The 26,969-nt window shown below is 39.8% G+C and overlaps 2 protein-coding genes across 8 annotated transcripts in view; one reads left to right on the top strand and one right to left on the bottom strand.

The window, feature by feature from the left end:
- Nucleotides 1-7,400: 7,400 nt before the first annotated feature.
- On the bottom strand, nt 7,401-12,253 carry LOC125774624 (mucin-2-like). Its single transcript, XM_049444726.1, has one exon. The coding sequence runs from the start codon at nt 11,975-11,977 to the stop codon at nt 9,599-9,601; it is 2,379 nt and encodes a 792-aa protein (XP_049300683.1). The 5' UTR covers nt 11,978-12,253; the 3' UTR covers nt 7,401-9,598.
- Nucleotides 12,254-14,147: 1,894 nt separating this feature from the next.
- Nucleotides 14,148-26,969, top strand: part of LOC125774643 (dopamine receptor 1) — a 66,429-nt gene continuing 53,607 nt past the window's right edge. Inside the window, exons 1-2 of one of the 7 annotated variants that reach the window (XM_049444770.1) lie at nt 14,148-14,504; nt 16,814-17,237. In XM_049444770.1, the coding sequence (XP_049300727.1) occupies nt 17,181-17,237 (57 nt within the window). In that variant the 5' untranslated portion in view covers nt 14,148-14,504; nt 16,814-17,180. Of the gene's footprint in view, nt 15,854-16,773; nt 17,238-26,969 lie in introns of all 7 variants that reach the window. The other 6 variants (XM_049444767.1, XM_049444769.1, XM_049444768.1 and 3 more) reach the window with 6 other exon arrangements.

Genomic DNA, 26,969 nt, shown 5'->3' with positions numbered 1-26,969 from the left:
AAAAAGCCATGTAGAGATTTATTTCAGAATCGCATTAAACTTTGCCCGGACATTTTTTTGCAACTCTCCAATGTTATTATGTATATTGTATTACCAGTTCTGTTTTAAATCCGATGGTTTAGTTAACAATGTTAGAGCGTTTTTTCTTGATATTATAAAATTTTATGATTCAAATGATTGATTCAAAGCTATTTTCAATTATGAACAATACATAAGAAACAAAATGCGTTTCGTTAAGTCTTCATCAAACAGCATCATGCAATATTGTGCCATTTTGCAGGTGTTTAGCAGCTGTTCAAACAATCGCACTAAGTACATTTTCGTTTCCAGGTAAAGTGTTAGCCAGTGGTTGTATAAAGTAACCATATGCGTCATCCGTTTTCATGTAATGAAAATGTAATGTAGCAAATAGATTTTATAACATTTTTAAACGCCGCCAGTATCTACATATAAATTAGGCTGCAAAACGTAACATCCCATGAGGAATTTGGAATAAAGTAAGAATAATGTATCAAGATTTCCACACTTGAAATCAGTTTGTTTGTTTGAGCGGATTCGGGGAACTTCAGACGAACGTTTTCATTCGTCACTCTTTTTTAAAATTAGTGTAAAATGTATATTCAGCTTGTTTGTAGATAGCAACGTTTAATCAGATGTAACGTTGCTGACATAACAGGAAATTCGTCGAAAAACTTCTTTTGTCAGCAATAGTATGCTGTCCGTGAAGGCAAGATTCTGTTCGAAGTATAAAACACCTTCAAACCGTTCAATAGCACGTGTCGCTAGTATAGTAGATACGCAACATCATTTGAGAAGATTGTAGTAACGAAACGAATACCAGAAACAGAAAATGAAATTTCTATCTATTTTCGTTGCTGCAATGTACCTGGTGTCGATGGTACTTTTTGCAGCCGAAACCCGTGCGGATATGATTTGCGGTGAAATTCTACCTTCCGCTGGGGCAATCATCTGTCCTTTGCGATGTTCTGATTTAAAATTAAAAGGCGGCAAATGTGTGAATGGGGAATGTGTTTGCTCATAAGATAAAAGCTAAGAAACTACACTGGAAACAGCAATAAAAATTAATAATTAAAAAATTAATAGCGGATCGTGTTACTTCTTTTTTCTTTTCTAGAAAAGTGCTACTCCTTTCCTACCTGGCAGGATGTATTATAATAGATTGTCCAGCTACATGCGGGACACGATAGAAAATACATTATTTTCTCCCAAAGGAAGTGGCACAATCAATACATTATATATTTACTTTCATTTACCTTATACCTGGGCAGAGCGAGGCTACTATCTAGTTCGTTCTTCGGAATTTAAGTTTTTGCTATGTAATGCTTGTCTCTAGGTGATATTTGATACACGACCTTAGGCGTATTCGATCGAACGCTAAGGCACGGGAGCATGTGTCCCCTTGTTAGGAGCTAAGAGTAGTAACAAACACAAAGAATTTGTTTCGTTCAATTCGTTCCCAGCAGCAAGTTGTTAGACTACCAAAATGTGCAATTTGTTAACTTAGAACTTGTTCGTATAGCTTCTTCATATAAGCTGAGTGTTTTTCGTAAAGTACGACCTAGCCGTATTCTATATATCAGTGCTCGTCAACCTTTTTCGTACCGCGGACCATATTTTGTTCGACTTATTTTTATCGAAGCCCACATGGGCCATCTATGGGCGGACCGCTACTGTATATTGCTTAAAAGGCAGCTTTTTGTAAAACTTTTTAAAAATACCTAACCTTCCACCCCACCTTGCGCCTGTTAAACGGAACTTTATCCATAGGGGAAAAAAAAATTATAACCATATTTTGTAGTTCCAGTCACTAGATAGTATATAGTATATATAGTATATATATATAGTATATAGAAGTATATAGTCAAGGTAAATATACTTGGGAACCACCACTTGATTTTCCAACCGTTTTGGGCCGGCTTTTTTGGACCAGATAGGTGCCCATATTAACATCAGCTCCCCGTCTGAACCTATGTTGATTCTTCCGGTCGCTTAACACGATTGGATGGCCGGAACTAGACCTGCAAACGATGGAATCCCCAATCTCCGGACGAGCCAAAATTTTTTTTTGAAGTTTCCGCGATCGCGATCGAAAGTGTGCCACCATGACCATTTTGTTGTTGACCCGAATCGGGCAATTGATTTTAACAATCTTCAAATCAACATTCCTTCCTTCTGGCCATAGCTGCTGCAAATAAAGTGTTATAGATATCAAACTTTCACAGCATATAGACAACCAGTATACATTGATCACTTTTAGGTTGAACAACTAGAAGGTGGGAGGATTTTTTTAAGGCATACGTTATAACAATGGAACCAAGAAATTCCTATAAGCGCACTGTACCTATTAGGCACAATTCATACACTCGTAGTGAAACACCTTGAATCTTTGCTTAAGTTCATCTATAGCGTATAGGTTAACTGTTATGTTTATGTTGCATTTTGTTTTAACGCATTGTAACAATTATACTACCGAACGACTAATACCTGTCGCTTAAAGTGATACAAAGTATGGGGATTTTCCGTGCACGACACACTTTTTTGGGTGTCTACATTTCGGCTAACTTGTTTACACAATTGGATATCAGGGTCTAGGCGAATAAGTTGACACATGTACCAATGGCGCGAATTGAGGCACGCGAATGCGTGGCACTTGCTACACGCCATATAAACGGCAGCACTTGGCAGTCTTGCACCATTTGCAAGTGAAGTAAAGCCAGCAAAAGTGCTTCAAGATGAAATTCTCGTTCGGTTTCTTGTTTGTTCTTGCGGTCTTGTGCTCGCTGTTCGGTGCGATCAGTGCTGATGTATGTGAGAGCAAAAATCCAAAGGCCGCTGCTCAGGCTTGCTCAATGCGGTGCCGTGCGAAGAACTTCGATGAAGGAAAGTGCGTCAATAACAAATGCGAATGCATCAAATCCGGTGGAAGCAAGTAAACATACAAAAGGATATACAACAATAGAACCAGTCGGCTCGATGCACTAAAGCAATAAACAATTTTCTCTGGCAACAAATAAAAAACATTTGTGTTAATTACATTCCATTGTATTTTGTACGATAAATTTGAGAATATAGTAAACCGACAATCTGAAGATGCATTACTTTTGAGTCGGCAAATATAATACAACATTTTGGTTTTTCATTAGTATCGTGTCAGCATAGGGAGTAAGTTGGAACTGTTTAAGAACTTTTTAAGTTTAGGACGGTCGTTTAGCCGCCACCCCCCCAAGCAAATTATGATGGATCGTATTGCTACTAACACTTTCATCAGCTACAGCTCGAATAGGATTGTCAAAAAAAGAAGAAATCCGAGATTGTAAAAAAAACTCAAAACCGATCTGTAATAACACAAAATTAATAAGCTTCTTGTAAGGCAATCTGGGACATGCCTAGCTGAATAATCCCGTTATAGCCGGTCGAACTCATCTCCACAGTGTAAACAATGAGTCATGAAACTGAAAATTTGAAGCCCGAGCGAAAAATTTCAAAGAGATCACGTCACCAAGACATTAGAAATGTTTTTCATCTGAATCACCGTTGATCAACGTGTCATACTCTTTTATACACTCTTTTGTACTAAAATGTTCGATCGTTCGATCTACACAGAGGGTTGATTGGTGATCGGTTTGAAAGGTTGCTATGTTGAGAACAAACCCTTAACGAAAAATAGTTTGTTTGTTTCGTCATTAATGTGTGTTTTAACATCTGTGTAATGAATACAGATTCCACACCAACGGGTATTCTAACGGCTTTAATCTAGACCAGGGATGAGCAACCTATTAGAGCTTCGGGTCATATTCAAAATCAAAAACTGCTTGGCGGGCCACATTGCAGGATGCACTGATATAATAATAAATGTAGTAAAGCTGCTTTTATCCATTCTGTTTCGGATTTGACGCAATGCTGGATTCTTGACTTGAAAAATGAATTAGGATTTAAAACCCTTTTTTCTTATTTTTGAGTGTTGTACTATCCGGGTATTTTGCACTTTTAATTCTTAATAACATTTGACATAATGGCGCTATTGGCTTGAAACTATGAAACTAGGCTGATCTAGACGATGCTGAAGCCGGAAGCAAGTATATTTACAAGGATGTATTTAGATGATGCGCTTTTTGCAGCTCATCTTTTTAGATTGACAATTTCATAATTTGACATTGAGAGCGCTGACAGATCACAATATTACTAGATGTAAAAAATTTAAGGGCTCTCATAGACCTGTTCCTGTGATAAACTTAACACTAGCCACGTAATTAGGTCAAGTTGGGACGCATAATTTTATTTGAATACCTAGGCCTGGAAATTGATGATAATAAAGCAGTTTAATCATTGAATTATACGCTCCCTTCGGAGGTGTAATACAAATAATCGGAAAAGTTGACCTAAATTTTGCTTTAAAATGCTTAAGCGTTATAACCCTTCAAAATGCAATTATTAATCACTGAACGAGTAACAACCGGTCCTTTAATGGCACCGTGAAGGTTTCACGAGTTCCAATCAGTTGCTCTCAGATATAAATTATATTTTAAACCTCATGGACGAATGACATCAGCGGACATTGTTTCATCTACCAGGAAAAGTGTAGCCGATGGTCAGCAGCACAAAACGTTGGAAGCACGCGAAAGCACATTTAATTAAATTCTTTCTTCTATTAATGCAGTGCAACATTAGGCCACGTTCCAAATGGTTCAAACAAGACGGGGTGTTTTTTTATTAAAGCGTAAACTTAAATTTGTTGCCTGAAAAATAAAAATATCCCTGACGTTCATTGAAATCTTTTTCCTTATCATGAGGGAAGAAACGTAACACTTCCCTCGCAGAACAAAATCAGCAATGCGGCAGCAGATTTGAGTTGTGGTTTAACTAATATGATTTGATGATTTGATCATATTTTCGATTTTCTTCCCATTTTGCATCAGTTACGTTACCTACGAGTTGGGGATGGGAAAACATTGGCTTTGGCGACAGAGCGTGGCAAGTGTAGCAGAACAACCCTTGGTAGAGGAACATTTTCTTGGGCCTGAAATCGAATACATGTAAATTTCATTGCAAACTGTTTGTAGACACCATCACCAGGGGGGAAATGAGCATGGTGGGTGCTTTTCACATTCGCCGCAAGTCGAATGCTCTTCCTTTTTAAGTTATTACTGCTTCCGAAGGCATTTCCGTAACGGTTCTGTTGGCCAAAGGATGGAACAGGAAGCATAAACACGCATAGCAATTGAGCGGTTCACAACCTCGCCATTTCGCAACAGACGCAACCGTATCGCGGCAAGTGAAGAAAAGAGTTTACTTATCTCTCAAGGATATTGCTTTTCGTATCATTTTTGCATTCCACGGCACTACGCGCAAAGGGTGTTAAACGTGCGTTGCTGCTGCCGCCTTGCGGCTGGGAGTTGTTTTAAACAAATGGAGATAAATTGAGAGGTTGAAAGGTTTCCGAGTTTCGAGTGGTATTGGTACACATCGATTGAATTTGTGATGGTTCTGTTGAACATAGACCTTCTGATCTTGAAGTAACACAACCAACCGAATGGAAGAGTTTCGGGATTTGTAAAGTAAATAATAATTTTTCGAATGCACGTTCGGTTGAAAGTAAAACGAACAAGCAGCTGGAATGTGAAATCTCTTTCATCGGAAAGTAATTGATCTGAAGCAATCGATTAACGAATTATATTTTGATGTGTTGTTTTTCACAAAAAAAAAACGTTCAGAACGCATCATAAAAAAAAGAGAGAAAAGGTAAACAAAACACGCTACATAAAATAAAATGTTATGAATTTGTTGAAAATAATAGAAAGAATAACGTTAGGAGTAAAGCTGTTAAATAATTGGAATAGTACAACATAAGGTGTTTTAGGTACAAAAATAATAAGCCACTTGATTTCAACGTAATAGTAGCCGAATTGATGGAAATTGGAGGTGCAATTATTACTATTTTTCTTATAAAATATTTTATTAAAATAAAATAAAGAGAAATAAACTTATGTACTAGCTTGCAATAACAAAAAAGAACAAACAAACAAAAAAGAAAAGGAAAAAACAAAAACACAGATTACAATGAACATTTAAGGATTTCTTCATCTATCACAGCATTATTGTTTCCAACAATGTGGATGATGTAGTTTGCAAACAAACGTAGGATTTAGATCCGCTTACTTTTACTAATATTCGTTAGTACAGGGAGACGGAGGGACACGAATGAAGGAGTAAGGGTAAGGGATCGATGTTGTGGAATGCTTGCAGTAGCGTACTCCAGGCCGATAACACTCTGGAACGCAACTGAAGTTTGTGTTCCAGTTTATCCACCTGGGAGCACTCTGTGCAAGCTGATGATCCTCGGTTCATTTTTGCCATTAGCTCTTCATGTGCTATCTTGTTGTGGACCAACAGGTACAGAACGTATGTCTGTACGGATGAATGCCGCCGAGAGCTGATGTTGGCCCAAACTAGTCGCCAGCTTATTTTTTTGCGAATTCCTGCTCTATTTTGGAGTCAGGAAGCGTCTTAACTAAAATCCGTCGAAGTGCTCGAGCGTTGCGGTAACCTTTCTAAGACATGGACATCTTGGCTACCTTTAAATGATATTGCAATGTTGATCACCATTTACAAAATCTAATAAGATCCTCTAATTTCTCCCCAGTTGGAAAATATCAGAGAGTATTCCAAAACAAAACAAAATCATATGTGTTTTTCATTCTACTATGGTTTCTTTCGCTCTTCTTCGAAGGAGTAGGTATATAACGATGTAAAGGACTTTTTTTTAAAATTCCGGTCAAGCTTTTCAGATTTCCAATCGTTACACTTACCAATGAATCAAACAAGCACAGGAAGTCACAGGTGTTTGGTTATTAAGAAGGCGTGCCGAGTCGTGTAAAACAACGCCAGGCTGTATAATATTTATAACTGCTTGACATTAATGGGTAAATGGGCAGTAATCCAAAGCGAAAAAAAGACTATTAAAATGTTATTCATGATATCAAAAGTTTATCGCTCAAATACCGGTCGTATCAAGTCTACGGAAATTAGAGAAAATAGAAATATGGCAAAGGCGTATCTGAACGAACAAATATAAAAAAAATGAAATGTAATGAGTAATAAAACACAGTCTTCGAACGCATTCGAATTGCTTCAAAGTGTGCCCTAGAATTTATGTTTTTTTTTCTTCTTTATAAAGAATGGCCAGGCCATATAGCTTAGCGAACAATTGAACAAAGGTATTGCAATTATAGCTGGAATGTAGCACAGTCTGGGCTGAAATGTCATTTAGTACATAAATTAAACCATTACACGGTATGGCAGAAAAATACTCAGCATCGTTTCATCGCGTCGCATTAAATTAAGTATTTGTTTAAAAAAAATACTCAACTTTACACCTTTGCGCACCTTGAATCCCTTTCCAAGCCACACCGAGCTTTCGGTTGTAAACGGCAACAAGTAAAACATTAATTCCAAAGCCTCATCAAGCCTGCGGACAAAGATTTCAAGGGTTTCGCTTGCGTTTGCTACGTCTTCGGCTACGGGAATTCAATCAAGCGAGTTAGTTGGCTGGAAGTGAAAAATAACTCATCAACTTATTTCTTCTGCCAACGTTTGAAAAACCTCTTCACACAAGTACGCCGGCAGGATGTGTATTAATTCTACGGTCCGTATTTAGCATCCTGCCAATAATAATGATGGCGTAGACGAAAATCTTTGCGAAAAGTTTCGGCAAGTATGCACACCGTTCCACCAGGGGAGCGAAGCCGTTATCTTTACCGTCTATCTGAAATGTCATTCGAACTATAACCAACCGTAATTAGAGTATCTCCGGGGTAAAAATGTTCATCGCTTATAATTTAAGCACTTTCCATCCAGCCTCCCCGTTGCGTGCCTGTGCACCGGAAAAGTTTCTTTAATACTTTTACCTTTTAAAAGTTTACACGGTTCGCTTACGGGTGTTAGTTTGACGGTATCTCGGCGGGAATGTTTGCAGAGTTTGTCTTTGAAGCGTGGAAATAAGTTTTTATATGAACTATCTAGATATGAGAAACAATTTCGACATTATACAAACATTATACATATTGGTAAAATAATGTCCTCCCGTTCAGGAATAATTTGTTGTTTTTTTTTAAGATATACCCAATGCGTATGTCACAAAATTCACGCAGCTGAACGCGAAAAAAAACAACGGATAAATATTGTGATTTTGTTCTTTACTCTTTACCATGATTACAACTTTCTACAATGAGTATTATTTAATTATGGTTTCAAATTTTGAAGATGTGGTTTTGCCCCAAAACCGATAGTTTCAACATTTGGAACGAAGCACGTGACAAACTTGTTTCGCTTGTTTGATTTGCTGGCAACGTCAAGTATCAAGGAGGATGATGAAGCGAGACGTTGTAAAGTTTGGCTACTGAACGGATGATGGTTTGAGTGTGCTTCAGGAAACCTCTTCATATCGTCTATTGGAACCATCTTACAAAATCGTATCGCTACACAGTTCTATCTGTGAGAGGAAGAAATACGTCGAACACTGTGTGGCTTAAGGTACTTCATTTTTCCAACCACTGTCTTTTAGCGACCACTAATTAATGAGTCTGTGTTGAGGATCCGATTGCTAAATAGTACATATACCAAAGTTACTGTATCACAGTTCTCAAGTACAGAATAGACAATGGTCTAACGCTTAACGAAGAACGCTTACAGGGATGTTTTCATGTTGTATGATAAGCAATCATCAAAGCGGCACTTGGTATATATATATTATTATATTATCGAAAAAAGTAACATTATGCAACAATTGATTAAATTGCGCTTAAATTGTATAAAAGATTATGTTTATTTAACGGTGCCACTTACAAACTTTCGTCGACAAAACAAACTTCTCTCATGTGTGGCATCATTCACTGTACGAATGCGACGTTGTTGGCGGCACGAGGTTAATTCAGTGTTTGTGTAAATTCGCATTTTCGCATAGTGTCGTCTAGAGTAGAAACAATCAAAACAGTTTGCCGACGCTAATTTTGCGATGTAGGTGGCTTTTAGTACACATCACTGAAATTGCGCCAAATGGTCTTCCCAGCGAAGTAACTGGTTGAACGGAAATTGTGGTTGTTTTACTTTTACTGCATGAATCTTAACATCGGAGCAGAAATGAATATCATTCCCCTAGGCTTGCTTGTTGTAGGCCATGGTTCGGACGGACATGCGTACAACATGGTAAAATCATTCGTTGGGAAAATCGCTTCGTATTTGAGTTTCGTGTTTCGTTGGATAGCAGCATCAGAAGCACACAGTTCGCAAGGATCGATGATACTAAACGCATCCTGTCGTTTGTGGAAGAAACCAAAAAAAAAAACAAGCCTGAAATGAGGAAATGCAACTCACTGTAAAGATTCATGGTAACAGATAAAGGCTCATCATACACGCGATATGGTTTACCAATTGTATTCCCAATGCGCCAATGATATTTTATCAGCTGTATCTGCCTGGCCGCCACATTTAAACAGTCTCGTCATATGCTTCCGTTTTCTTTTGCGCGTGCGATACAGCAATTCGATTCGTCAGATCGTGGAACAGACGTGTCCATTGGTTGTTACAGTTTATTTAGTCTGTTTTTGTACTTGATGACATCGATATCGTCCATCAGATCGAAGCGTGGTTGGCCTAGCGATGCTGCATTTACTGTTCCCGCCATCGAGGTTTGCTTGTACGGGTCCATGTTAAATTGGGGGTACTTTTGGCGGATTGCTTTGCTGCTGTTGTTGCTAATGCTGCTGATGCTGTGCTTTGGGCGCAGTCTGTTCTTGAGCTGTTGCTGTAATTGTTGCCCATACACTAGATCGAACGGATCCAAATTGTTCGGTTGCTGGTTGGCATAAGGTTCCTCATTCGTTTCTGGTCGGTCGCGTTTACTGCAGGTGAAGAACTGTCCAACGCTACCGAGCGCTTGGTGAACTTCAACCCCTGATACGTAGATGTACAAAGCCACGGCAGACGCGAGGATAAATAGAACAATAAACGCACCACTTAGTGCTATCCATAGTGCAACCGTTGCATTCGGCAGGTTCACTATCGGCAATGTCGTTGCGTCTGGCGTAGGATTATCCGTAATGCCGGGCGAATGTATTTCTGTCGTGGTGGACATATTCCAGGGCGTAGGCGGTGTAGCTATCCGGGTCGTGAATAGTGCGGACGTCGTAGATAGAACGGTAGAAAGAACGGTGGATGCCATCGTGGTGCTGCTAGTGGTTGGGTTCGTTGTTTGTATTATTGGTGTTGATGGTATTGTTGTTGTTGCCGGTGCTTTCGTAGTCGTTATTGTTGTTGTTACCTCAGGAGAACTAGGCATTTCCGTTACATCAGAATAGTCTGTAGTAGTAGTAGTATTAGTAGTAGTAGTAGAGGTGGAAGTTGTAGTCCTTCTTGTAGTCGTTGTAGTTCGCCGTCTTCTCGTTGTGGTGTCCATCACAGTGGTGCTGGTACTCGATGGGGTGGTATTTATTATCGTTGGGGTAATGTACGTGCTAGGAGTGCTTGGAACCGCGGGGGTTGTTGTCAAAAATGTAATTGGTGTTGTTGACGTAACGATAGCGGTCGTGCTTGTCAAAGTTGAATTCGTAGTTTGGAAGCTAGATGGGGACGTACTTGAAGTAGTAATTGTTTCAGTTGTAATCGGTTTAGTAATAACGTTAGACGAAGTTGTGGTGATAGGTATAGTGGTAGTGGTGGGAGTTGTAGTAGTGGTAGTAGTTGAAGGAGTCGTAGAGGTGGTTGTAGTTGAAGGAGCCGTTGTAGAGGCAGTAGTTGTTGAGAGAGTAAAGGTAGTAGTAGTAGATGTTGTGGTAGTAGGCCTCGTAGTAGTAGTAGAAGGGGTTGTAGTGGTGGAAGTAGTTGTTGGTGTCGTGGTAGTAGTAGAAGGGGTCGTGGTAGTGGTAGTAGTTGTTGGCGTCGTAGTAGTGGTAGTAGTAGAAGGAGTTGTAGTAGTAGTGGTAGTAGTAGTAGTAGTAGTAGTAGGAGTCGTGGTTGTAGTAGTAGGAGTTGTAGTAGTAGTAGTGGGAGTCGTGGTAGTGGTAGTAATAGGTGTCGTAGTAGTAGTAGTAGTGGTGGTAGTAGGTGTCGTAGTGGTAGTAGTGGACGGTGTCGTTGAGGTAGTGGTAGTAGAAGATGTTGTAGTAGTGCTTCTGGTTCGCCTTGTAGTTGTGTATGGAATCGAAGTTGTCCTTGTGGTAGGTCTGGTGGTAGATGTGGTGCTTAGTTCGGGAGTTGTATAAAACTCATCTAATACCATGCAGAACTCTTCTAACACCAGTGGATTGTATACTGTTATATACTCTATCGCCAGCTCTCCATCTGCACTCATGTCGGCCTGGAGCTGTATTCTGGCACGTCGTATTTCTCGTTCCACCTTTCCCACAAATAAACTCCACGTGGATGTTTGTGCCCGGGTGGTCCAATTTTGCGCTAATAGCGGCCCTCCGTACTGATCCATCATATCCAAATCGTACACCATGAGCGTTAGTAAGGAAGGACTTCTAAACATTAGCTGATAAATCATACGAATTTCCGTGAAATCGTTCATGTAAAAGCTGTTTATCGATTCCGTACAGCTGATGCCACGCACATCGTTCGAGAGGAAGTAGGTAACGCTCTCTCGAAATGGTTGAAACAATGTTGTCGAACCGTACGCCCTCAGGCGAAAAATCTCGCGATTCGACCCGGAACACTGTTGCACTTTCCACGTATTTATATCGTTGAAGTCAATTCGCTCACAAATCGAGTCGGCCGCACTAGATGAACGTACTATGATAATGAAAATAAGCACTATCGCGATCAGTATAGTTCCACCCCAACGAGTTTGTGTCGGATAGGCGCCCATGTCGCACTGGATGCGCTTGCGCAACAAACGTATCTTTCTTTCACGTTGGGTCGTTTCGACGGTTCGCGCATGAACTAAATTGCTGTCGGGGTTCATAGATCTCGGCCAGCAAAGAAAATTATCTTCATTTACTCATTGCTCACCAAAACATGGACGTTGCGATAGGTGCGATCGAAGATGGACAATGTCAGATAAAATCGGTCAAAACGAATTCGAACTATGTTTCCCGCTGAAGGTGTGATAAAATTCTTGAAAGGTTACCAGACAAGAGAAATGGTACCTTCTAACACATTCATTGAAGAATTGACAATATAAACATCATGAAATACACTAGCAGCGGTGTCAAACAAATGCGTGACCTAGTAATAGATGAAAAAAACGAGAAAGATGTGCGAATAATTCAATATATTTGAAGATGAAAAATTGTGTTTTATAAAATGTAAGTTGGGACAACATAACGATATTTTAATGTATCACGGCATAGTACATCATTTGAATGTTTTCAATAGTATGTGATTTTTGTATATTAGTTTACAAGTATTAACCGAAAAACGTTAGTTGTACAGCACAATGTATATCGTTAGTGGTTAAGTAATAACCAGCGCATTGGTTCCAGAAAAAAAGTGTATGGGTTAATGTTTGTATAATGTGCATATATTATATTTTATATTATAACTTCTGTTCGTTTTCCAATTAATAGCTGATCGTAGCGTAATACGTTTGACATCTCTGTTTCGCTATCTGCGAAATGTTGAACATATTTTTCTACCAATCAAAGCATTTCATTGTTATGTCAAAATGTAAGTCTTTTGCCAACATGGTAGATGCATCCGGAAATGTGGTCCACAGTTTGAAAATTTTTGAGATGTAATTATTTTACACATTGATGGAGTTATAGCGACATAAAAAATTATTTTAATTACGTCATTTAATTTTAATAATGGTGGTAACTTGTAGTCTATAACTTAAATACACCAAGCAAGAATATCAACCAATAATATGTTAACAATGTTTCTCATCGTATCGTTGATTGGTTTTTTCATTCATCGCAATCAACAAAAATGATTTATATGTAGCTGAGAAACTGCTCTTTTTACTGGTTGCATTATTCATTCAAAAACAAATGTTTAAATTTTGGAACTCATTACGAGCATGATAAATTATGATTTTTATTTCGTTCCTATGTCTATGTTCACTGCGAAGTGGGTAGCTGATTAATTTTCTCTTAAAAACAAAAAACGATAGCAGATATATAAAGGCTTGTAAAAATCTGTTACCTGTCATAACAAAAGAAGATAAATAAAAAAGCTTGCTTTGAAAGTTGTAGAATTACTGCGATTTTCAATTTTCCTGCTCGAATGGTACAGCTCGAATTACTTCCCACTGTACAACTTAAGATTTATGTTTTTTGAGTTGCTGTGGTACACAAAATTGTAGATGTGCAGCTTAATGAGAAGAAATTCATACTAGTTCATACACAATTCCTTCGAAAATGAAGCACATCACCATGGTTCTCTTGCGCTTCTTTCCCACCAGATGTTCCCCCTTCGTCATGTCAAACATTTTCCTCCGTATGTGAAGGAAACTCTTGACAAACTACGTACAAGGCTTTGTCCTGAGATGTGTAATAAATAATCACACCATCGTGTGCGACGAAACGATTAACATCTGTACGAGCGGCTCGAAGGATCCTAACAAATGATATCTGAAACACACATGAGCGTTAACGCAGCACATGTCTAGTGAAATGTTGAATATGTACGACCAAGGTGGAGCATTGTATGCAACGTGCCCCAAACCAGAGCGAAGAATTAATTCGATGGTTGAGCGTGTAACAACACAGAAGAGCAAAACGGTGCACGATAAATTATTCCTGATGGTACACTACCAACACACACATGTAATTAATATGCAAGATGCGATAGCATTGATTGAAGGTGCTCGAAATTTAGAAATACAACTGTAAGGAAGACGTTATTTAATGAAGGTGGAACGTGACAGTTAAAGTTCAAACATTAAGTTAGGGAAGCAAATGTTTATCTATTATAACAAACACTACAGAATGTAATAATCAACATCCGTTTATTACGCTCCAAGTAGTCGGAAGCTTGCATGATGGAAAATTATCAAAATAGTAATTAAATCTTTAAATAAACCTAGAGAACAAGACAACCATCAATGGACTCGCTATATAAAGTGGTATATAAAGTTTTTGCCGCCAAAATGGTACACTACACACGAGTGTCAGTTCATTTTCCCCTTTAAGTCCTTCCGTGTGTTCATCAGCGTGTTCATTGCCTGTTCTTTGTTAAGAACATCATTGGGTTGATTGGGGATTTTATACATTCCATCCACAGCTGATGGTTTCGCCGTCCGATTTTTCCCAACTTTTCCCCGGTCTTTTTCTTTTTTACGTGATTCATTCAATCTATGTAGTAGGTTCACTTTCCCCAACGAGACTGTAAAGGGATGTGGGCAACCCGAATGCAGGATGCCGAAGATATAGTAAGCTAGTGAAGGAAATTCCCCGTCGCACATGTCACATCCAGCAATCGGATGTCCTTCGTGCACAATGAGCCAGTTAGTAACGAGCTTTCGGTAGACGATGTTCCTGGCAGTAACGGTAACGTCAAGGATCGATTATCCTGCGTCGAGTATGGTGTTAGAGCTGACTGTTTTAGAACTGACTCTTAACTAATCCTGACATGCAGCAAGTTTCGTTTCGCGCGAAAACCTTGCCAACCGGAAGAGCAGGATGGTCCGAACGCGCGGAACAAGTTAGGGAAATAGAGGAGTGGAAAGTGTCGTTTGTGAATCCTGCTAAAGATCATTTTCTGCACATTGTTGCACGAACTGTGTGCACACTGGCTGTGTGAGTTTCGTGTATTACTTCCCCATTGCAGCTAGTCGTAAGCATTCTTGGTTCAGTGATGATGCGAAAGCCACGTGGTGAATGAGAACTTGGATTAAGCTATAAAACACAAATGTCACGATTCGCAAGAGAATCCTTCGGCGTGATGTAGCAAATGTGGCATTAAAACAAACCAACAGTACCGTTGTCCTGCAAACACCAATACCAACAATGTACGTAGCAATGTCTCAACGGACGTCGGGTGTCATAAGCCCGGAACTGGCAAATGTGTAACGGTGATGGGTCAGTGGTGCGGCTAGTGTCGAATGGGGCTAGTCGAATGTTGCTAGTGAACCAGTGCGAACTTTGGCGGGAAGGGCTGCGATTGTAATCTTGACAGCTTTTGAATAAAAGATGAGACGCTGTTGCGTGCCCACGTGTCGGTTAGATTGGCGGCGGCCGGGCGCAGGGACTGATCGCATGCAGTGAGATTATGGCTCTATCTAGCCGCCAGTATTAACACTCCATAACTATGCGTGTGTTCACGTGCATATTTGAACAGTGCGTCTAAATTATGTGCGTTTCGTCTGTTTGACGGAACCCGGTGCAGGCGGAATGGAGTGGAGCTACTACTTCACACGAATCGCAAAATTACATCTATTTTGCACTTTTCCAATTTTGCCCTGAGAGCAACTCCCGGGCTAATACCGGGTGGTGAAACTAGTAACAACAATCGCCGCCCTGGAAAATGGAACAAATAGTATAACGGATGTTTTTCGAAGAGCAACACGCAAAGTGCATTCGGGAGAGAAAAACACAAAAGTTTCATATCAATTTATTATCCACAGTGAATGTCGAGTGAAATCGATAGGTTTCTTTTTTTGTGTTGTTAATCTATCTTTGTTAGTGCTCCGGAAAAGGAATGTCCAGCATCGATATATTTCCTTTTTTCTGCTCTTCTTGATAGAAGTAAAGTGACGAGAGACACAAAAAAAAACTCAATATCACGCTAGTACGCTGCGAAAGGATTTTCAATAAACTTGGCAACTATTGCTATATAGTACTTCTTTCACATCTAAACGCTACACTCAACTCGCAAGAGTTGTGATGCTGTTCCGGAAGTAAGCTATGGAACCAGTGGATGCAAAAAAAACGTCACTGGTAACCAAACAAAAAAAACACAAGCTATCTGAAACAACTATCATTTCTTGGCCATCGAAAATCGACAAAAGAAGGCACAACTTTTTCATCAACAGCATATGGTTCTGACGACGATGTGACAAAAATGCGATTTCCTCAATCGCACAATCCAGTTTCCAGGCGTCGGTAGAACCCTTAGGGTCTCGATGGATGTGCATGGAAGCAAGTTTGAATGATTTCCATTCGACAAAAAGACTCGTGAAGCAAAGTTTTGCAAATGTGTATGTGTGTGTGTGTATGTGTGAAAAAAGGAATGAAACTTTTCGTGCTTCTCGCATCGATTATCGACACGGCCATACAGGGAACAACTGCTGCTTGCGTAGTCATCACAATCGTTTCAATCACGTTGCGTTGTGTTCTGCCATGCCCGAGAAAGGGTTTGGCATTGGTGTAAACTTATGGAAACATCAGCACTAACAAGAAAGGAAAATGCTTACCCATTCGGGTGGAAAGATTGCTTCACCGGAAGGCAAAGTTCGAAGTTGTGTTGTACAAGTGTGAAAAACGAAATTACGAACAAAAAAAAACACAAACTTTCAGCGATCGTTCGACGTGGAATGCAAGGGGGGAGGAAGCAAGCAGCCAGCAGGACGCTTGAAGTTTTAATTTCCATAGTCATTATTTTTAGTACAATCTTTAGTAGAACTTAAGCTTTGTTCCATACTTATTATTTTTTTTTGCTTTGTTGCAAAGCACTTGTTATGACGTCATTAAGAATAGAACACAGCGAAAATTCCATTTTGTTCACTTTTTGTGCGAAAGCTTAAACTCTTGTCAGTACATGAAACTGGTTCAAAGAATTTGAGATTAATAAAAGTCTTGCGAAAATCCTACATTGCAGGATGTTTGGTATTTAATTGTTGTTGTGGTAAATTTTGCAGCAGTATCGTGATGCTGATGATAGTGAGTGAAATCAACGCAAGTGTTTTGTTAAATCATTAAATAATAAAAACCAACGGTTAAAAGAATGTGATGTATTATTGAAAAAAAATGCATTCAATTACGTTGCATTTCACACCATTTGATGTGGTGTGGAAAGTCGCGCTAGTACACCAACAAAACTAAGTGTGATCGTGTACTATTTCGATTAACGCGCGTGTGGTAGTTGCATATGTGTAAGTAATCGAAGCCTCAGGCATATCTGGAGGCGAAGCCAGCTATAGCCGGCAAAAGCAGCAGAAGCAGCAGTAGCGCATAAAGCAAGAAACAAAACCATCATCATTCGATACGAAGCCAATTCCCGCCAGGATGGACATCGATATCATCGACATCCGGACACTAGGCTACCTTTCCAGTACAAGCACGGTAAAGTTGGATTTTTGGTTTTCGATTTGACAGCGTCTATGTACATATTTTTTTCTTCTTTTTGCTTCAATTTTTGGCATTCATATTTCCCCGTAAAGTGTTAAAGGATGGTTACAACAGAGAAGAAAAAAAAACGAATTGTACCGACGGCAGAAAGGATAATATTTACCTTTTCTCCTACAATCCGCAAACTTTCGACATGTTGGGTATACCTACCTGAACCAATTCAATCAATCACACATTCGCTTGTATGTACAGTGGAATCATGAAGCACTGGTTCGATTCCGCAGCTACCCAAAATCCGACATAAAACCGAATGAATTTGATTTTATAATTCCATATAATCCTTGCGCTCTGCTTATGCTTGATGGACACGATTGGGATGCGATTCGGATTCCTATCGGCTGTGATAAAATATGTTGTAACAAAACAAACAAAAAAAGCGAGGAAGAAAAATGTACCACGATTACTGTACCGTAGTGCACAATATTGTACCTATTTATATCGGATTTTCTTTCCGGCTTCCTAGCAAATCCTGAACCCTGGACAAGGAGAAGAGATATTGAAAATATCAAATGATTTGCTGAAATTAAATTTATTCTACCTATCTCATTGAATTGAAATTGCTGCGAAGGATACGGATAAATGTGGAAAAGCCATTCTTCACCGATCAATGGGAATAAGAACGACATTAAATAAAATGGAAGTCAAATTAATACACTCGTAAAAGTAATGTAATTGGGGTACGATCTGCATTTATGTTCGTTGATCCAACTTTAAGGGATGTGTTTGTACAATCGAATGCAAAATGTTGTGATTTTTATACCTTTAAAATAAATTTAAACTTAGTTCCATAAATACATAAATACAAAACCTTTGAAACTCAACAGTAACAAAAAATAAACGTTAATCTTATTTTCCAGCTGCTTGCTAGTGTGGAAAGTTTGTAATGGTCAGGATACAGTTTTGTCAGGCACTTATTTGTCCAATTTGATGATTGTTTTGTATGGAAAAATAGCTCCTTCCGCCACTGTTCAGCGGATGGGCGAAAAGTTATTTCGTGAACTTTACTCAACAGACCGACACAACGTGTAGAAATCATAATAATTATACCAGGCGCCTCCACGGTGGCTCGGTGCAATCAGTGCTTCATTACCATTATTTATTCGATACCGCCATTGCTTTTGGACTTTGGGATAACTTGACTGAGTAACAAAAAAAAAAAAAAGAAGCCCCTCTATTCCACTAGCGTACTGAACGCTAAACAAATACCGAACCCGCCATGTTTGAGGGTTCTTCTCGATCTGCGTCTTCTGAAAATTCTCTCGCTAATGTAGTAGAAAAGTAGAATGAATGAAAGGAATTATCATCAATTAACTTGCGAATGGAGCGATACCGAAATAACAGCAACAGATGGATGAGGCTCGAAAAAGGGAAGGTGAACAAGATAATTTGTTTATCTGGTAGCGCATAAATCGTGGTCAGATTTTTCTTCGCGCAAATTTCTCGGCTGCTTCACCATTGCGGCACGTGATGAAACACGCGCCATCGGCATGATAGCTCGGTGAACAGCAAACATCCAAAATTTGTGTCGTGAAAATTGTACCTCCGTACTATCTACATTCGAAAAGGAAGGCGAAGAATCTTTTCGTATGCAAAAGAGAGAAACAGCACTGTTTTGTAAGATTAAAAGTGCCGAGTGTTATTGGTAGCATATTTATCATCATCATCTCTGACATCAATGAGGGTCATAATTTTGATTCCCTTCGGCTTTGTGACTTTCGTTCGTCTGGACACAACAACCATTGGTTCCGTTGCATCCCCGAGGTCCATTAGTTGAAGCAAAAGCACGTCCTAGTTTTAATGGTGCTGGTGCGCCCTCCTATGCTTCATGCTAAACATCCTGGTGAAGATGGTAATCTATGGCAACCTCCTCATTTTTCGGCATCGTAACATCTCGTGGTGTGTAAAAATACGCGAACCAAGAGCAACATTCAAAAAGCCGCCCAACAAAACCGGGCATGTCGGAGGAAGATTTTTATCATTTTGTATTCCAAGGCAAATTGACTGTCCAAACAAACACAACAGGCGGATGTGGCCAGGTGTTAAACTGTTACCGACTGCAGCTTAGTTTTATTGAACTTTTAATTGCTTTCTGTCTGTCTGTCTGTCTGTGTCTAAAGTGTCGATCTGTTGCTGGATTTTTTTTATGGCCATTAAAAATTGGTCTCAAAACTTTCAGTTCACAACTTTTTTGTCTCATGCTTTACGCGTGGTTCCATCCACGTTCCGCCATCATCCATCTTCCTTCAGTCTATTGATGTTTATTTTGTAATCGGTTTGAGAATATGTCCAATTGGCATCGATTGGCGATAACGCCGTCAGCAGGGATATAAATTTTCCCTCGGTACAAAAATGATATACTGCCAATTTGGTTGGGGAAGGGAGAAATTTGAATCCATTTGTCATTTGATTCCGATCACATTTGCTTAGACGTCGAACTCTCGTCGTTTCTATCGCTAAAAGATGGCTTTGTGCGGTAAAAGATGGTTGCAAGCTGGTTGATAAAGTGAATAACAAATGAAAAGGTCAAAAGGTTCACATTTGGACCGAACGGGTAAACATTTCTTTTCTTCTATATTTAAAGTAAGGTAGAAAAGTATCAAATTACTAAGCGAAGCATTGGTCCTTGTTCAAAACGTCTTGATTTAAGGACAGATGACATTCTCTACAGTACCTGTTACGATTGTACGATATGTACGGCACAATCAAAAACTCATCTATTTGATCTGTAAAATTTTCACTTTTCATCGCATGAAACAACGAAATTCGCTCCGGTCCCACCTAACAAGGTTTCGGTAAACATTACCATGATGTTGAATGAGATTTTCTTTACAAAACAGCCCAAAAACCGAATGTGTCACGCAATAAATTTGCAACCTTCGCCTGTTATTGTTTTTCTCGCGCCATTCCTACTCACAGACGATGAAGGATATACTTGAAGTAACGAGTTTCGTTCAATTCGTTCTAAAGAGCCATTTGGATAAGCAGCAAGTGTAGTGAGTCGCGATCGTGCAGCGCATTGCCGCATTTTAATCAATCAAACGCCATTCCACCCTTCCATCCACCACGATAAAAAAAGGAAAGGAACGACGAAAACCGAAAGCAGTCGCAGTAGAAACAAAAACTGACTGTAATTTGCCGTCTCTCCTACCGCTTCCACGTTCTTTGGTTGAAAACCTTTTAATATTATTTTAAAGCGAAAACGGCTCGGAATGTAATGTTTCGAAGAACAGTCAACAAAAAGTAGGTCAAACAAACATGCATCCGTTTTTTGGGTGGTTGGTTGTAAACGGTTACCTTCACATATAGTACACACGGATGGAAGCAATCTAAAATGATCCTGACAGCAGCTCCACCGAATGGTGGAGACGAATTGACGTTTAATTTCCTCCTAATTGCTGCCAGTGTCATGACATCGACGGGTCGTTCGTTGGTGGTTTGAAAATCAGTCCACCATTTGTGAAGGTCGGCTTCGAAGCACGCACGAAATGGGAAAAAGAAATTTGAAACGTTCAAACGTCCAAAAAGTGTACGCGCAACCGAAAAGAAAGACAGCCGAGAATGGCCGTCAGAACCCCCCGCCGGGAGGTCCATTGGAATCTGGGAAAAAGTATCTATTGATAAATAATAAAAAAGGACAGTAATGACTTTTCGCTTCCGGTTCGCCTAATGGTATATGTGTTCACGGAGGGCGAAGAACTTTACGAAGGGGAAGGCTTTGAACCCACACGAGCCATGCTACGAGGTATCCGCTTCACGTCACTATCCGCGATCATATTCTTCAGGCTCGATGTGCTGCGCACTGTAGCGAATAAATGAACCATCAATCAGTGTGTGTGTGTGTGTGTGTATTTTTCTTTTTTTTTTCTTTTTTATGTTTCGCTCCAAACCGGAAGAAACAATGTATGTGAATAGTGATAGCGCTACAAACGAGAGGCCTACAGTTATGGATGCTTTGGCATAGATTGACGATTGATTAACATGCGCAACGGACGAGAACATAAAGAAAATATTCGTTTCACAACATAAAACCGAGGAGTTGGGGGAATACTATCAAACATAAATTACACATTTCAGCACGTTGCCATTCGTCGTTTCCCACTCGTTTGCCGTAAGCAAGAGCCTGGTACAATATTCAAGTTTGACATTAATAAAATATTTATCTAATTTGCAGCAAATCAGTTGATCACCGACCGGGTGTTCACCGAGTACATAAATCTTATCACGAATACATCACCAAACCAAAGCATTATTCAGCGGTAGTGATTACATTTCGCTCGCTAGAACCACGTTCATTCGTAATCGAATTGGTTTCTAAACTGATTTTTGAATACCGCACCCCCGTATGTGTCATACATGATGGCGCACGTCGGGCGAGAAGATGATTGAATGCCTTTGCAATAAGATTAGCGTGCACCGTGCATGCGCTACGTTGCACGTTCGTGATACCACTGCACTGGGATGTAAAGGAAGCAATGCAGAGTTACAAAAGGATTGCACTTTTTCTACCTACGATCATACGATCGGGATGACACATTTCGTCGGATTTTAGCTACAGCTTTGACACTGCTGATATACCACCTTCTTTGGAAAACTTTGCTGTACCTATAGTGCTGGTGGCATTGATAGTGGTAGTATAGTATAGTAGTACCCGCAAGCACAGTAATCCCATCGTTTCGGCTCCATATGTTAATCGCGTAATCTTTTACAACCCAAAACTGTGCATCCTTTGCGGGCGCGTTCCATATTTAGCATGTGGTAAAGTTCGTCACGCTTATCGGTACAATCCAAATCTCACTAGAAGTGAGCAAACGTTTTAAAGTTAGGATGTGAGGCACTGAACACGGTACACGCAAAAGGACGAAAAAATGGTTCCCACTCTCACACACGGTTCCAAAGCACACGGTGGGAAAGTTTGCCACACCACACTTGTCAGATGCTAGTAGTAAGTATGAATGCACTAGAAACTGACACAGCAACCGGAGCAGGTGAAGGTAACGATTTTATGCACAAGAGAGCTTTAGGGCGCCCAGTTGAGTGTTTTTTTTTCTCTCTTCTTGGTGCCATGGTACATGTTTAACTTTCTTTCTCCTGTAACGTTACATTCGAGAGCCCCATGAGTGTGGGGCTGCCAAACTAAAGGGTGGCGAACTTTTCAATCAGATTAGATGAAAATTCATTTCGATTGAACTATCGATCGATCGACTTTCGTTGTGAATGGGTGGGAATACGCTGGGGCTATATAGAGCATCCAGTTTTGGTGTTTTTTTCTCTTCTGGTTCACACACTTCCCACGATGCTTGGAGGGTGGAAACAATGCAACCGCGTGAACAAACACTACTCGCCAGGGGCTTTAGCAGCGGCGGTTGTCTGTGTAATTAGTATAATGCCAACGAGAAGCGTGTCGATAAGAATTTTCTCATCATGCTGTTTCGCTGTAGGTTTTTTGCCCTACCATTTAGATGAAGTAAAATTATTGCGTCGCTAATCGAAAATGTACGAAGGCGAGAAGCTATGTTTGGTTTAGTTAAGGTTCGACTCATTCAAGCTAAAATGTATAAATTTATCGATTACCGTGTACTAACAATTATCGACATATGTTTGTTTCACAACACTTATTATATAAAGCTGGTGGGTTTTTTTTTGTATATTTGTTTTTTGTTCTCTTAAATCAACAAAAGTCTGTGCGTTTATACCATATTAACTTCAGTGTGTTATAAGATCAGTTTGATTAGTATGCTCGTGCATTTTTGTATGTGCCATTGTACTTTCTCCCCATGATAAAAAAAGTTGTTAAGTTTTTATTTCCAAACACATTGAACACACTACACCGTACAGCGCACTACACATGCACAAAAGCCTTTCATTGGATTCGGGTTAAAAAAGGATTTTAATTAAAAATCCAACGTCAAGAGCCACACGGAAAACGGTTGGCATTAGTACTCGGGAAAGCAATTTAGCATAAGATTGGCTCGTTAACGAATTCACTTTAGCGCTGAACGAGCTGAAAAACACACAACCCCGCGCACACGCGCCAAACATGCCGATAGCCATCGAACGGAGACACCGAAATTTCGGAGTGGGGCTGTAGAGCACAAATCTAGGTAAATGTTTCCCCATTTCCGAAAGCGGATTACCTTCTGGGAATGGTTTCCGCCATTGAGTGAGATTTAAAATCACTAACCGGTCAGCCAGACTGAACTGAAACTACCTTTGCCCGTGCTAGTGCCAGTTGTGAACAGCACTAGCCCGTTGACGACGGTTAGCACTTAAGTGTTGGTTAGCTGAACGAGTGGAGACCGGGCGGAGATAGTTTTCCGCACGGGGAGCCTTCAAATTATGTATTGCACACGGAGGAAGAGTTGTGGATGTAACCTGCCACGAAACGTCACCTAAAAGTTATACCACACGTCATGATTCCGTAGTTGGGCAGAGAATAGCGTTTGCGAATTGCGCTTGCCAAGTACGTCCGATGCCTGGGCTGAATGTTTTTCCTCACGCCCAACCAAGTCAGCGATGCTTAAAATAACGAATGCACAAAACAATCCATCCAGTCCGAAATCCACCCATCGGACGGGGGTTTAGGAATTGATTCGAACGATGGACATTCCGTACACGCACTGAACGTGTGTTGCTGGTGTTGCCTGAGCTCTCTTCTCAATGAGGTCCCTGATGGCGAATTCTGGTTTCTCCCACGATTGCACTTCATTGTGCCGAAATGGAACGAACACTTCGCATGTACCACCGTACCGATACTCTGGCTGTGCAGCCACTCTTGGTTTGGTTTATTGGAAATTTGTCGAAAATCCTTCCTGGCTACAGACAGACGGTAGGATGAGACAGTCGGTTCAAAAGAGTGGATGTTTTCTAGGAAACAAAGAGTTTGGAAGATTGACCGCGGGTGGACGTTGGGATTGTGTGAAGAATTTCCCCATTTCCATCGGCACTCTCGGGTACACAGCACAGCACCAGTTGCAAGTGATGCTGCACGTGCACGTACTGAAAGAAGGATACGAGTACGGCTTGACAAGTGACGTGCAAAGAAAGCTTGCCAGAAACATGCTACCATACGCTTTTACGGATAGTTTGCGATGTCAATAAGCGAGAATGCGCCAATAGATATGGCACATGCAACTATGTCAATCTAAAACACATACACACATTGATGAGCTATGCGAAGGTATGCCATTGTTTCTATGCGATGGTATGCCCGGTATACTCTGCCAGTCCAATCAAGAGTATTTCGATCGAGCTTTCGAAGCTTTTGAAAAAGTACGTTGTACCATATATTACGCACATCGATCGACTCTAGAAAGCAATATAATGTAAGTCGCAATATGAAAGAAGGTAATAAGTGTTTGTAACTTTACATAGTATTCGTTACATATAAGGAGAATAAATAACACCAATTTCGAATGACCATCTACATTGACCCTTGTAAATATTAGCTGTAGTTTGATTAACACTTGTTTATTTTTATCCAATGTGTTTATATAGTCATTGTTGCACAAAAATAAGTAAAATAAAATGTATGTACAGATATAAACAATGACCATGATGGAGACTTATCTATGCTGAATGGAGAGAGCAATGAGTGTCTATTGAGCTGTTTTGCATCTATTGCAGCATGATGTAAAAATGATTCTCATATCAAGGGCAGCTTCTTTGTGGCTATCAGTTTGAACTGATAGTGATGAAAATAAGTACAGTGGAGCGCCGATTATACGGGTACCTTTTATCCGGTTGTCGCATCACTCGTGCAACTCGGAAATGACAGTTCCGAAGGTGAATTGACATTTTAAATGCAAAACCGATTATGGCAAGAAATAAAAGCTTCAATAGAGAATGATAAAAATTGTTCAAATTCCAAAAAAAGTACAGATTCACTTTGCAAAGTGCAAATAAGAAAGTTAGCATCTAGATTTATAAAAAAAAGGTCACCCATTACACACTTAACACTAATATTTATTAATAAAAAGATTTGTGTCTATCATCCGTGGTATTCGCTTATCCGGTAAGGGCAGTGTCCCGATGAGCAAGGATAATCGGCGTTGTTGGTATGGAATTTTTTTTTTCAAAAAGGCAAAGTTTTGCTTAGTACTTCCACGAGTTTCCATTCCGTCGTTTAAATAGTTTATTTTTACTTTCCTTCTTAATTGATCATCTTTTAAAATGCATTAAAAGCCATACAAGAATGTGTGTGTTAGTTAGAAAATGTGTAACCGATTTTATCATTAAACTTATTTAAAATTTTATTTTATTGGGAACTGTGGTAAACAAAAATTCCGTTGACAACTCCCATGCACAAGCCTAACTACTCCATGGCCCACTCCAACTATTCATGGCGCTTAATAAACATAGTAGTTGACGTGTTTACGTGTCTGCTTGTAAACAACTTGAAAAGCATGACATTCATAACAACCAGAAGATGCCTAGGGATCCAAACAAGATATTGCAATGCAAAAGGACAAATTGCTGTCAGAAAAGGAAGGATTAAGAAATCGATTATTTCGCATACTGTTTAGCCGAAGAGATTTTCAAAATACCGATGGATTAGTACAGCTCGAAACGACTGTATCGCAAGTCGAGAAGGACTTGTTTCAACGATGACATTGACAGCATGACAGAAAATAATTTCTTCCGCATGAGTTCTGATGTTCAATCGTGTGCGAATGGTACCATTTAAGAGCATGATTTCATGATTCGCCGTTCGATGTCCTTTATGTGTCAGTGCAAGTGGGCAGCATTGCAGCAAAAGTAAACCCTTGCAAGGATATTTTTGTTTGCTTACTCCATACGGTGTCTAGTCGAACGAAGCGATAATGCTTCAACATAATAACATTGTGCGGTTGAGGATGAGGATCAATCAGGGAAAAATCGTAACGTGTTCCGTTCGCTGCTTCCGGTCCGACTCGTATCAATCACCGAGCGGACGTAAATGTCGATGACTGTCCCCGACAACTCGTTACTGTCCGGATTCATTGTTCAATCAGTGTCTCAGAAGACGTTCCGTTTGTTTCTTATGCTTCTTCCGCGTCATATGGAACGTTGTCACGTGAGCCCTACAGCAATGACTCTCGAGAGCCGATCCATATTCCCGTTTTGACGTTTTTGTTCCCCTTCCAAGCGAGAAACAAAATGATAAAACTCTGCGTAACCATTAAGTGAAGGCGTTACGCCATTGTCGATTGTTGGACCAGTTCTTTGCTTTCTTTGCATTTGGTTGTAACACATATCGTAAGAAGATCTTATCGCAACGATACTACCAACTAGGGGCTAACCCGCAGGCTACGAGCTTTACGAGTTGCTCTTTACATTCAATACGGCACAGTTCCGGTGATTCCCTTGAGGGTATAAATAAAAATAGCTGTTGAAAGCTAAAAGTAAAATCAGAAACCATTCTTCCGATGCTCACACTTGGAAAGGTTCATAATAAAATTTTATTACACCCATAAGCGGTATGCGGTGCTAAATCGGATATTGGTTATAAAATAATGCTTTGTAATGTTGTGCGAACAATAGAAACAGTGCAGTAGAATCATTCCTAATCCGTACCATGGGTAATTACATTATTTGTGTACTTGTTAAACTGATTGTGAATTATGAATGCGCAAACGTGATTTTTGCATGAACAATTAGTGTACGAAATGCTGATCATTTCTGGAACTT

Source organism: Anopheles funestus, chromosome 2RL (genome assembly GCF_943734845.2).
Source record: "Anopheles funestus chromosome 2RL, idAnoFuneDA-416_04, whole genome shotgun sequence".
In the NCBI taxonomy this organism is placed as follows: domain Eukaryota; kingdom Metazoa; phylum Arthropoda; class Insecta; order Diptera; family Culicidae; genus Anopheles; species Anopheles funestus.
Note: the sequence above shows the minus strand (reverse complement) of the source record. Positions and strands in the feature narration are given on the sequence as shown.

Coding starts and splice junctions, on each gene's coding strand:
- LOC125774624 (XM_049444726.1), bottom strand. CDS start 11,977: ATGAACCCCGACAGCAATTTAGTTCATGCGCGAACCGTCGAAACGACC.